General features: G+C 23.8%; 2 protein-coding genes across 2 annotated transcripts; one reads left to right on the forward strand and one right to left on the reverse strand.

The window, feature by feature from the left end:
* The first annotated feature begins 1908 nt into the window (after positions 1 to 1908).
* LOC122713180 (GTP-binding protein Di-Ras2) lies at positions 1909 to 9919 on the forward strand. Its single transcript, XM_043933388.1, has 5 exons — positions 1909 to 2412; positions 7402 to 7755; positions 7874 to 8019; positions 8536 to 8801; positions 9625 to 9919. Exons 2-5 carry the CDS (start codon positions 7569 to 7571, stop codon positions 9845 to 9847), a joined length of 822 nt encoding a protein of 273 aa, XP_043789323.1. The 5' UTR covers positions 1909 to 2412; positions 7402 to 7568; the 3' UTR covers positions 9848 to 9919.
* A 1248-nt stretch (positions 9920 to 11167) lies between these two features.
* On the reverse strand, positions 11168 to 14451 carry LOC122713289 (regulator of MON1-CCZ1 complex). The gene is made up of 11 exons (XM_043933625.1): positions 14238 to 14451; positions 13855 to 14160; positions 13564 to 13738; positions 13307 to 13466; positions 13112 to 13217; positions 12851 to 13004; positions 12690 to 12753; positions 12352 to 12571; positions 12090 to 12259; positions 11674 to 11949; positions 11168 to 11561 (listed from the first exon to the last, which is right to left on the reverse strand). The coding sequence occupies exons 1-11, from the start codon at positions 14355 to 14357 to the stop codon at positions 11303 to 11305; spliced, it is 2010 nt and encodes a 669-aa protein (XP_043789560.1). The 5' UTR covers positions 14358 to 14451; the 3' UTR covers positions 11168 to 11302.
* Positions 14452 to 14789: the final 338 nt, after the last annotated feature.

The following is a 14789-nucleotide window of genomic DNA, read 5'->3' on the forward strand; positions in this document are numbered from 1 at the left end:
GAATATACGATACGAGTAAATGTACCTGCACGAAAGTCGAATAAATCGAGAATGTTATAGATAATTACATACGAGTTTATTACGAATTACATATATATATATATCGATATTGCATGTGAGTTTAAAAAAAAATGATATATCAAAATAAAAAAATAATAAGAACAAAAAGGGAAAAGGACGAAGAGAAAAAGAAAGATAAGAAATATCTCATAATCGATTATTCGACTGTATATTATTTATCCATTTTTATTATTATTATTATTATTATTATTATTATTATTATTATTATTATTATTATTATTTTCAATTTAAATATTTCGTTCGAATAATTTCGTTAATCAATTATAATGAAATCGCTTTGGAAATTGAGATAATTTATAGATTGTTGGTTATGTTGAAAAATAAATAAATGAAAACAGTACGCTTATTCTTAACAATGGTGTGACACGACTGAATAAAAAATAATTCGGTTCGATAATAAAAGAAAAATAAACGATCTTCGTCATTATCCATTGTTCTAATCGTAAATAAATAATAATTATAAAAAAATTTTTTAAAAAATCGAAAAGATATAAATATATCTATTTTTTATTACGTCATAAATAGTTTGAAAAATCTGTTTTCGGTGATGATGCCGTTAAAACTATGAATTATGATGTAAAACTTAAAATGACGAAACGTTTAAAACAAAAGGTTTGGCAGGGAATGCTATAATTGTTTTGTCGTTTCAATTGATGATATTTTATTGACAATTCGCTTTCATGCTAAACAATTTTCTTAATGTTACAATTATTTTTTAAACATTTGATTTGATTTTATTTCCTTGTTTTTATTCTCGTTATATTATGATTTTCTGTTTAATTTTTTTTCTCCATATATATATATATATATACACACATATATATATGTGTGTGTATGTATTAAATCGTTATTCTAGTTAAAAAATATAAAAATCATCTTCTAGTGACATTATATGGTAATATATTTATATAATAAAAGATTTTCAACATTTTCATAAAAAGTGCGTGTCATTTCGACTAACAACCAATTCCGAAAGATTAATATGTTTGGTATAAAAAATCTATTTCTTTATATATATATCTACATATATATATTAATAAACTATAATCTATATATACATCGATTGTTTTTCAAACAGTTGAATAAAACTGTTACATACTTATGTATGCATTAAATTAAAAAAAAAGATATTTTTTATATTTATTATATCTACATATATATATCGTTAAAAGTTTGCATAAGATAGGTCAATTTTTTTAATTAATGCATATTATTTTTTAAACGAATTATAAATTATGAATTGATTTAAAATGATTTTGTATAAAGAAATTTGTATATATGCAATTACGTTGTAGTTAAAAGATAGAAAAACCATTAAATTTATGTTTATAATTTTATGTTTTCGTATTTTAAAATTTATTAATTTTGAACTTATTATTTATAAACAATATTGGTTATAATTTAAAAATGAATTTAATAATGAATAATTTCTAATTCTCTTCTCTAACAATATAATATAATATTTACACAAATATAAATATATACACATCTATTTATATTTCACTTTTTAGTTTTTATTTTAACAAATTAATTTCATCTTATTCTATGCTAATTCTATAAACATAGATTTTAATTAGATTAATCTAGAAAAGAAAAAATATTAATGATAAAAATGTATGTATATTATAATGATTACAAAAATTTTAATTATATATCGATAGGTAAGGAATAAAAAAAAATAAATACAGTTATTTGAAATTATTAAATATCTGAATAAAGAAATAAAGAACAGTGATTTTTTATTGAACTAACTTTTTTTATCAAATTTTTTATTAAATTTATTAAATTGATTAAATGAAAGTTTTATTTCATATCTATTTCATATAGTATATATATATATATATATGCATATGTATATTTTTAAATATTTAGCATACGATAATTTTATTGATTATTACTGATTTCGATATTTTGTGAATTTCGCGTATACACGAAAATAAGCATGATGAAAGGAAAAAAATTAATAGTCGGTTATTGTTAAGGTGTACGATCGACCGCATTATCGAAAAATAAATAATGCTGCGCACGCTCCTTAAAGGGAAGTTGATTTTCATAGTACCTGGCGGCTAACGCAAGTCATAACAGAACACTCTGAACGGGGGTTGTTCAGTGTCGTCTTGACAGTAGTTGAGATTGGAGTTGAATCTGTCTTTCTTATATTACATATATATACATATATATACGTATATATATATATATATATGTATATATATATATATATATACACACACACACACACACACACACACATATATTGTTGCACGTTGTCCAACAGATAATCTATTGTTATATTTTAGACTACGTTCTACTACAAATTCTATTTGTGTTTTGGTAAGTTATTTTTTTTTTTTTTATATTTTTCATAATTTCCAATTGATACGTTTTAAATTAATTATTTTTGATATCTATATAATACAAATTTTATTCATTATTTTGATATATAAAAAAATAAAAAAATTTATTTTATAAATTAGAAAATTATATGTAAAATCGATAACGTAAAATTGTAATAATTGTATAAATATGAATTGTTATCTATTGACGATAGAGTGAATCTTTGTCAAATCATCTTTGTCAAACAATCATAATGTATATGTATAAATATATACATATGTATCGTAGATTAAAAAAAAAAAAATGAAAGAACACATTCCTTCATTCACGCGATGTTAATAAATATTTCGCGTACTCGTTCATAAAGCTACCTTAAGTATTTTTTTTTTCTTTCTATATTTATGTATATTTAATTTTATGCTTATATGTACATTTTATCGTTCTAAAAATCGAAATTCATTTATATCGTTCAATTTTGTAATTATTTCGCATTTACTTTGCCTTGTTTTGTTTTATCTTTGTTTATTTTTTTTTCTTTTCTTCGACTTCTTATTTTTTTCCTTTTTATTTGCTTTTCTTTTTAAAAACGCAAACATATGTTTGACTTTTCATTGATTGAAAAAAGATTTTTCTTTTTAAAGGTTTTTTTATTTTAAGGTTATGTGTGATAATTTTTTAATCTTGTCTATATATATATGTGTAATATTATTACATATAATACGCATACAATTAAATATTATTTTTGTGCATTATTTATAATACATATCTGTTACTGACAAAATAAACAAAAACGAATATAAAATAAATAACTGACTAACAAAATAATTTGTTAGGAATTGAATTAAAATAATTAAAAAAAAAAAGGAAAAAAGAAAAAATATATTATTTCATTTAATCGTAACAATTATCATTAGTTTACATAGTTTATATAATTATACCGAAGTTTGTAAATGATTAACAGAAAATTTGATTATCTATTTTATTATCTTAAACTGCAAATTTTTATTAATTATGATAATATTAATTATATATAATAATAATATACTAATTAATAATAATAATAATAAAAATGATCGAATGAAACAATTATAAATTATTTAAAATCAAAATATAACTAATAAAAAAAAAAAATGAATGAAAAATAAGTAGAAAAAAATTTTCTTGCAATATCAATGCAATTGATATGTAATATATATAATATAATTTAATTATATTATATATAAATAATGTAATTATATTTGAATAAAATATCGATATTATTAAAAAAAATTTTTTTATGTTAATTATTATATTTTATTATCGATATTATCGATATTATCGATATAAAAAATTATAAACAATCATTCGACATTAATTTCTTTTAATCTTAGATTTATTAGGAAATTGATCGAATGCAGTTCCTTTGTTTGAAAAATATTGTAAATTTATAGAAAAAAAAAAAAAAAAAAAAAAGAAAGAAATATTTTCTGATATATTTACTATTATTTTATATTTTTGCCTATTGCAGAAACGGAATTATATTTTTCTTCTTTTTGTTTTCTTTATGTTTTTTCTTGTCCATTTTATTTATTATCTTTTTCTCTTTATAAAAGATTCACGATTATTCTTGATATATATATTCATATTCACTAATGCGTTATCTGGTTTAAGAATTAAAAATGAAATCATTCTAACGTGTTTATTAACCCTAAATTGTTATGCGACATGTGAACCCACAAATGTTAAAAAAAGAAAAAAACAAGCTTTAATTATCACGTTATATAGTGGATGTAGGATCGACCTTTAACATTAATGTAAAACCGATAATTGTGTCTGATTTCTTTGCATATAAATTATCATTAAAGAAAAAAAAAAAAATAAAAAAAATAAAGATAATCTTTAGAAAAGAAAAATTTGTGGAATATGAAATCATAAAATTATTTACGATTGTTTGTTTTAATTTCTTTTGTATCTTGAAAGAATCGAAAGATGTTCATATATCGAATGAAATAAAAGGAAAAATAATATAATATAATATAAGATGGTTGAAAATATTTATAATCATTATAAGGTAGAACTATCTACATATAATACAATACTATCTACATACTAATACAATAGTAGTACCGTATGATATGCTACGTAAAACATGATACGGAGCAGTTGAACGCGTTTAAATATTTGAGTATTTTTTGCCGAAGAAAACGAAAGGAAAAAAAAAAGAAAGAAAAAAAAAATATATGAGAAATATTTAACTTTTTAAGATAAAAATTTAATCGAAAACTCGATCGAATATAGATCAATTTTTATGATACGACAATTTTTCGACAATTTTTCGAATAAAAATGGATTTAAATATTATTTTAGGAGCGACAAAAAAAAGGAAGAAAAAAATTGAAATAAAGGAGAAACGGTCGAACCATACGCGATGAAACGAAAGGGAAGGTTACTCGACATAGAAATAGATCGGTTAGCAGCGCACGTAATCTGCCTTTGATCGTTTCACGGTAGATCAGCTTCGATATACGAAGAGTATACCCTTAAATCTCTGTTCTACACATATATTTTTAGCATGTGAATCGAACGACTCACGCGAAATGATCAGAAATCGTTCGATTTTCTTGTATATACATTTCGTTCCTATTTTTATTATGAACATGGTAAATATTTTTTGAATAACAAAAATAACAAAAAAAGTCGTGAATTCAACAAATATATACCGAATAAGAATTAATATTTTGAAATTGGTAATGATTAGGAAAATACTATTGGATATTATATATCTTATGTCTGTTATTGAAGAGAGAAAATTGATATAATTTATAATTGATAATAATGATTATCTTATTTTTTCTTGAATCTGCATTAGTAACGTGATTCATATATTTATGTATACATGTATATGCAATTATATATGAATCTATATAAAAAACTTTCTTCCAATAAACGAATCAAATAAGAATAATAATTTTAACGAAAAAAATAAAAAATTGAAAAAATTGAAAAAAAAAATGTTGTTCGAAAGCTAGTTAACGAAAAGAAACTAGTTCGTAAGAATTTATATCGAAGAATTTCGAGGTTGGATTAGAAAGAGATAATTATTCGCGTTTATTCTCGGTTTTATCGGCAAAATTCCACAAGACTTGTTTGGTCTTGAATTGAGAAAATCGATGAATAAATAGGGTAAGCGTGTAGCGAACGGAAACGAGATACATCTGGCCCGCAAAGTTGGTTTCGCGCGCGATAAACTCTTGAACGAAGCAACGGGATTGTCTGTATTATTTAAATATCTATCTATTAAGAGACTACGCGACGTGTCATGCTTTGAATCGTTGATAATATAGTCTATTAATCAACTATTCAACTATCAATCTTTATATTTATTATATATAATATATCTTGCTTAAATAGGGTTTAACCAAATATATCTTTTAATTAAATAGGGTTTAACCAACATTATTATACATTCAAATCGAGTCGTAATTTATTCTTGACAAATGAAACATCAAACTTTGCTTTGATATTGTTATTTTTACAATATGATTGGAAAGGATTGCAAGGGTGATCGAATGATTCTACATATTATTTTTACGTACTATTTCTCTTTGATTCAAATATTGCAAATATATTATATATTTATACAAATATGCTCTTATACGCATTTTACTTTTCTATCAAAATTTGCAAATTATGTATCGCATTCATAATCTCTTAGGAATTATTGGAAAGTTTACAATTCGAATCGAATAGAAATATGATTTTACAATATTTAGTTTAGTCGAAAGAAAATATATCAGATAATATATATTAAGAAAAAGAGGCTAATAGAATGAGCATTTTCGACAATCTGTAATTGAACAATAATTAATTGGATAGATGACAAATGAAATTGTAAATCTCTAAATTTTTTTACTGATTGATGTATATATATATATATATATATATATATATAAATAGAACGTCCTTATATATGGTAGCGTTATTCATACTTTGTTATAATTGCGTCAATTAATTTTGATACATCGATAATAACGGATCGAAAGCGTTAACATAACGAATGAACTCGTTATTTTTATTCTTTCATATTTTACAAACCGTAAACAACTTTTTTCTTAATTAAAAATTTTCACTAAAAATATATTAATTAAAAAAATATATATTGATGAAAAATTAATGATAGTAGTAACGATTATTGTTCGTTTCATGAAACAAATCGCATAGCGTGCTACAAATCACAAACGATAATAATAAATCAATAACTAGATTAATGCAGTAACGTATAATTTTTATTTTGGAATTATATCTTTTATGGATGAATATTTTTCGTTGATAAGAAACAGAAAGGAAAACTAAAAAAATAGATTGTAAAAATAATTGTTGTACGATCACAACACAATTCGAACAAATGTCATGTGAAATAAAATATAATGGAATTATTTTTAATTATTGAATTTATATTATACGAAGATTTTAATTTTTTCATTTAAATCCTTTTATGTATTACCACGTAGATCGTTTAAAAATGCAGATAACGTCTCTATTGGCTGATCAATTTCATTTTGTTCTATATGTCATATATATATGTATTCGTGTATAAATTTTGTCAAATATAAATTTTATAAAATTATATAATTTAATTTTTTTAATTTCTTCAATTATTTTAAATTTCATAAAATGTATAAAATATATATACAATATACTTGTATATAATACAATAACAAACGAATGAAAATTAAATGAAAATTAAATAAAATATTTCCAATTTATGCGAATCATTAATTGTAGGATATTTTCCAATTAAAAATTGAACATTTGCAATACCGATATCAATAAAGATCGATATCGATTCGATTTATACCGGTTCTTATTTGTTTCTTATACTTATATATGCACGTATTCGTGCATAAATTTTTTTTCTTTTTAAAATAAAAATTAATTTTTATATCGTTTTTCATCTCTTGTCGTTCTATTTCGTTTCTTTGATCGAATAATAAATTTTTTTTTCAGCTTGTTATATTGAAATCGCAAATCGATCGGAATTAAAAAGAAGAAAAAAAGAAAAAAAAACAAGAAAGAAAGCTATCGAGAAGGAAAAAGCAAGCAACGAGAGAAACGATAACATCAAATATCACGAAAAATTTTCTTAAATTTGCGCTTCTTTTTTAAATAGAAAAATGGCTGATCACGAAAGAATCAGATTGGTGATATTAGGTGGTGCCGGTGTTGGGAAGAGCGCAATTATACGTCGTTTGCTCGGTCAAGGATTCAGCGAAAGATACAGACCTACGGTCGAAGATCTCTATACGAGGGAATGCGTTCTCGGTACGCTTACTCTCAAAGTTGATCTTTTGGATACTGCGGGTAAATATCTTTTTACTTTTTTTTATAAAATAGGACAAACTATATTTCATTACGTTAAAAAAAAGAAAAAAATATAACTCATATTACTCATATAACTCATATTGTAATGTAATTTCAGGTGACTTACAATTCCCAGCTATGAGAAGATTGAGCATAGCTACGGCACATGCGTTTCTTCTTGTTTACGCTACGACATCTTTGCCTAGTTTCGAATGCATAAAGCGATGTTTTGAAGAAGTGAGGGAACAACGACCGGATTTTCAGGTATCGAATAAAAATAATATTAATTTATTTAAACAAAACGAAAAAACGAACAATTTCGATTTGATTAATGAAAAAGAAAAAAATTTAATAAGTTTAATCTGAAATATGTATTCATATTCCTTTTTCTCTATACAATATTGTTATAATAGAATAATAATTTATAACAAAATAAATATTTTGAAATGAGCACATCGCTATTCTCATTTTTTTATTTGAAATCGAAAAGCAAAAAAAATTCGTGAAAATGAGAAGTTACATAGAATTATTACATCAATTTAGGATTATTTATAGCAACAGAATAAGATGATATTTTTAAAAAATAACGCTATTAATAATCGACTGATCATTTTATGATTTGCTGTTATCTCCAGCTCCTTCTCTTCGTTCTTCGCGTTTTTTTCTCTTATCTCATTTGAGAACAAAGACAAGCCGAATAGTATATTCGATCTGTAATAAACATTTCAAGCGATGTGTTCATTTCATGAACAATACCGTATATCGTATATTATTCGACAGGAAGTACCGATAGTCGTTGCTGGAAATAAATTGGATCTTGCAACAACGCGAAGAGAAGTACCGATCGAAGATGTAAGCGAATGGTTATATTGCGAATTGCCGAAACTTCGTGCGAAAATAATGGAATGTTCGGCTAAAGATGATTATAACGTTAAAGATATTTTCCGATGTTTCATCACTTTATCCAAAATCGTTCCAAAAAATCATGTTGGCGAATCAGACGAATCGGGACTTCGACGGAGATGTTCCGCATATGGATCGCGCAGGTATAATTCTTTTGCTCTTTCTGTCTCTTTTTTCTCTTCCTTTTTCTTTTTTCTTCCTTTTCTCTTTCATTCTTTTTTTCTTTTATATTTCTTTTATTTTTGCATCGAATATCTCTTCGATCGATTAATTTTCAATACACATATCGTTTTAGAAATTTCTTTTACTTTCATTGTTCGTTGTTTTACATCGTTTAATTACAAATAACCCTTTTCCAATAACACGATACGCTGTTACATGCTAACATGTCCTCGTATTACGTAAAATACACGTATGCACATACAAATTGAACATCTTGAACTAACGCGTGAATCTAAATTTTTGTTTCGACCATATTATGATGTTGCTTTAAATTTGATATTAATATCGATCATAATATCATTATAATATTTTGACTGTAAAAATTTATTTTTTATTAAATTTTTTAATAAAAAATTTTTTAAGGTATTTTTTGAACAAATGATCAAATCTCGATTTTGTAATGAATAATTGAGAGAAGATTTAATATATCGCGTTATGCTTTTATATATTATTATTATTATTACTATTATTACTATTATTATTATTACTATTATTATTATTATTATTATTATTATTATTATTATTATTATTATTACTACTATTATTATTATTACTATTATTACTATTATTATTATTACTATTATTATTATTACTATTATTATTATTATTACTATTATTATTATTACTATTATTATTATTATTATTACTATTATTATTATTATTATTATTATTATTATTATTATTATTATTAAAACCTTTCCTTGCATGAAACGATCGCTATTTGATCGATTTCGCGTATTACAGAAGCGATCGAGTCGGTAGATCTGGCAGTCCACACGGTAGAACCGGAAGTGCCGGCTCTGTTGGTAATTCTCAGCAAGTGGTCCCAGCACAAAGTACAAATGTCGTCGCCATCAATGAGGAGGCGAAGAGCAAACCGCGCAGTCGTAGCTTAATTCGACGCACCTCGCGAAAAACTAAACAACAAATTAGAGACACTTATACGGATGATTGTAATATCTCTTAATTATACACACACACACACACATACACACATTCTCTCTCTCTCTCTCTCTCTCTATATATATATATATATATATATATATATACTGTTTATCTATTTTCATTATCTATTTTATCACTCGTTCTATTTATTTACCTCTTTCCTTTCTTAATAACATTTTTCACATATAATTATTTAATTCATTATCATTAATAATCAACAAAATTCGTTAAATGATATTATAATGCTATGAATCAAGAATATTCGACGATTCTTAATTTGGACACATTCAATCGTATTTTATGAACAATAATTTTTTCGATATCTTAGCACATTAAATAACGTGTTAAATAACATCAATCTTATATAAACAATACAAAAATGTTGACGAAAGATTTTATCCATTTCAGTCGTACGCGTTGATGATTAAAGAAAGGACCAAACATTTCCAGTTTTGATAACGTATTTATAAAAAATACGATTAATATTTTATATTTTCATTTTTCAATTATTTAATCATTTTTTGGGAAAAAATATAAAGTGGACCAACCAAAACTTGATCATCTTTTTCCAATCTTCTTGCTAATTTATCATTCCTATATGTCTTACTTTTTATTTGTTTTTATTTTGGATCTATACTGATCCAATCCGTCCGTTTGTATGTTAATATTTATTTTTAAAACATCTAGCAATTGTTCGTTTATGCAATTGTTTTGAATACTATATTATTGCGTGCGTGCATGTGTATATATGTGCGCACACGTGTATGTCAAATTTAAATGCATATATATGTATAAAATAAATATTTCAATATTCATATTAAATCGAATTTAATGATTTTAATGATTCCGTTACAACTTATTCATCAAGCATATGCAAATTTTTTGCACTTATTAAACGATTCAACGATTCAATCGAATCATTAAATATATAAATAATGAAAAAAATATTTTTATTAAATATTTTTAAAACTTTTCTTTGTTTTTAGATTCGAACGTAAATACTTATATACATATAATTATGCATGTTTCGTATAATCTATCGTGAATCATGTATTATATATCGTGTTTCCCATTACAATGATACAATGATGCAAACAACATGAATACAAAATAAAAAATTTATTGCAAATATTATTGCAAATGTCTTTGCAAAAACAAAAAATATAAATATTATTATGATATAATTTTTAAACAGACTGCATTTGCACAAATAATGTTAAATATTACAATCAATATATGTATAAATATGTATAAATATTAAATAAGTATATATATATATACACATATGTAATGTATGTATAATATAAATATATTTTACAAAAAGATGGAAATATAGAATGTGAAATAAATATGAAAATAGCTGAACAACATTCTAATAGGTAACTTTAAATACATATCTTGATGTTTACGATAGAATCAAATTACATTATTTAAAAAAAAAAAAAAAATTAAAAACAAACAAAAAAAAGATCGTTTATTAAGAAATTGTAGTAACATTAGAATTTGTGTCTGAGTTACAATCATTATCTATTCCTTCGAATAAATATTTATAATGTTGAATATATGGTTGATAACGTTCTCCTTTTGTAAAAGTTGTAGCATTGCATAAATGTAAATTACGTTGTTTAAAAAATTTGAAAACTGAATAAAAAAGCGTTGCATCTCCTGTTGCTTTTGCTGCTTCCAGAAATTTTCTATCGGATATTTGATCTACCATTCCAACTGATCGAATATAACTATAATTGGCAAATGGAAGAAAAAATTAAATAAATTAATCTCAAATAATCGACAAAACATATATAAAAAAATTATATGTATATATAAACAAGAAATAAGTTTAACATTTACCGTAATGCTGGTAAAATATATCCTTTTGATAAAAGTACTTCAATTATTTCTTCATGAGCATTTCCTAATCGTTTCAGCATATCTAAAGCAAGTTGATGAGCTGCTGGATATAGATTTTCTAAAGAAAGTAATAAGCACGCCAAAGGTTTTGAATCTGCAACTACATGATATTGTAACAACTGATGCAATTGGTAATATGCTTTACGTTGAACTAATGTAGTAATAACTAATTCGTGTAAATAATGCTGTACGGGTATACCATGTTCCGCTAATGATCTAAAACGAAAAACATAAACAAATGTAATCAATATTTATTTTAAGATATGTGTTTATAATTAATTTATTTTAAGATATGTTTATAATTAATTATTAATTTTTTTTTAATATTCAGAGAGAAAAAGAGAGAGAATAGATACCTGATATATTCTAGAAGAATCCAAACAATCATTTTTGGTTCAATCGTGTTTTCAGGAAATTTCGATAAAATATAACTATATACATCGCTTTGATTTAATAACAATTTATATTTATAATTTTCTACTACCATGCTTTGGTTTTTCACGGTGTTTTGTAACGGGGTACCCATCTGTGTGACCATTATATATAATCAATGAAAATCATTAACTAAATTAATTAAAAAATATTATTAAAACAAGAGAAAGAAATTTACATGATCACCTGATTTTGTATTTCATCTTCAAGATAATTTCTATACACAGAATTCAATTTATCAAATATAATCGGCATATCCATTAAACTAATAGGCAATTGCATCATAAAATTTTGTAACACATGTATCAAAATGTATTTTGTGTTTGTTCGTTGCATTAAAAATTCGACTAATAAAACTTTATCTGTAATGAGTTTTACCAAAGATTCCAATTTTAATTCAATGTACCTGTATAAGATAGTAAGATAAAATTGTTAAAAATATAGTAAATTTTATAAATTTCATTTTACTATGTATATAAAGAAGAAAAAAATTTAATGATATAATAAGAATGGATTTTACCTACCAAAGACAACCTAATTTTGCATCGATTATTATGTTTGGCTGGAAAACAACCCAATTTGGTGAATCTATTGATTGAATATATATTGAGAAAAAATATGAGATAATAAAATAAAAAAATTAGATATATTCTATCACAATGCATTTTCTCCTAGTTAAGGATACATAATTGGCACGATTGATAAGTTTCATTTGATAAAGTTGTTCCTGGAACTTTCAAACTATATGGTTTAATAGGTTTTGCAGGTGCTACGCTAGTATGATGCATTACCGTACCGTCGCTTATACCCGGTAACATAATATCGAAAATCATGGAAGTCTAAAAAAAATATGCGCATGTAGAAGACTGAAATATTGCAGTTATTAACATCGTCGTTATTTCAAAAACTTTATCATTTACTCAATAATATATATTATTTTACTTACTTTCGTAGTTTGATGATGAACGATAATAAGATTATCTACAACATTAATGGCAAATTTACCACTTACATCAAGTTTTAAGATATGACTCTTTCTGATTGTTGTCATTCTATTTAAAAATATAAAAAAAAATACAAAATATATATAAAATATAATAGATATATACAAATAAGTTTCAATTAATTAAAAAAAACATACTTATGCACAGTGTAGACATATACAGAAGCAGTTCCAGTAGAACGATTAGCACCTGGTTGATGACGTAACAAAATTATGCATGGTGTCCCATATAAAACTGCCAATGCTACATCTCTCTCATAAACAGTCAATTTTCCTGGTTTTGCTGTACCAGCTTCCACTAATATAATTTTAATATATTATTAATATTATTTATTATTATATTAATAAAATATTCTTCTGCATATTGATCTTGATCATAAAATATCTTTTCTTGCCTTCAAATTTTGTTAATTTATGAAGATTTCCAGGTGTTACATGCAATGTCTGCATTTGATTTCCTATTGTACCAGATGATAATAATACTAGATAACTTTGTGGACAAAATACAAACCAATTCACACCTAAACTTAAACACTTCAAAACTTTAACGTTTCGTTTTTCTGGATTTACCTAAAATTAAATATTTTTATATAATTTGTATATATGTAGTCACAAATTATGTTCACATTGATAATATTAATCGCATATTATATATAAAATATTTATTTAAGCTTTTCTTTTTTTACTTGAAACAATTCAACACCATAATCAGTAACAAGTAATATTTCATTTCCGTGTGTCCAAACAAATCCCAATATAGTGGCATTTTTTCCTTTACACGATTGTGAATATTCTATGTTATCAAGTCCAACAACTGGTGAATAATTTATAAATTCAACTGAAGAATTATTGTGTTGTATCGCCAATATATTCATATCAGGAGCAAATTTAATAGAGATTACTGGACCTTTATCTTCCATTCGGAAATTTATATTTTGATTTGGTCCTTTGACAGATACACCTGTTACACCGCCTGATCGAACAGCAAATACCTGGAATTTGAATAAATTTCATTTATCAACTAAATTATATTTAGAAAATAAATAAACGAGAAAAATTAATTTCTAACCTGTTGTTTCGAATCATCAAAAAAAACATTTGTCAGAGAACTGACCGATTCAAATTTAATTGGATCGGACGATAATTCTAAATAATAATCATCGTAAGCATTTTCATTAACAGTTTCCATGTTATAATAATATAATTAAAAATATCCTAATTTTTTGCTATCTTTGACAGATATGTCAAATATATATTGATTCTTGAATAGGTACATTTAAATGTGAATTTCTATTCTTTAATAAAGACTCTTATTCGATAATACTTATATCTAGTGATAATAAATAGAGACCTTCTTTTTATTTTGTTTGTTACATCTTTAAGTTTGTTACATTTTTTTTCAATGATGGCAACAATTTATTCAAATCTGTAATTTATTTTATAATATTTATTTAAGAAAACAAATTGTCAAATTCATGATAATAAATAAAATTATGAATTGGAATTTGATTTATTAAAGAACACAAAAAATAAAATAATTAATTTAAAAAAAAAAGAATTTCTACAATTAAAGAATATATATTTATAAATGTATTTCACATTAATATATTTAAATATTACT

The sequence above is a fragment of the Apis laboriosa genome, unplaced genomic scaffold, assembly GCF_014066325.1.
Source record: "Apis laboriosa isolate Shangri-la unplaced genomic scaffold, ASM1406632v1 scaffold23_cov150, whole genome shotgun sequence".
NCBI classification, from domain to species: Eukaryota; Metazoa; Arthropoda; class Insecta; order Hymenoptera; family Apidae; genus Apis; species Apis laboriosa.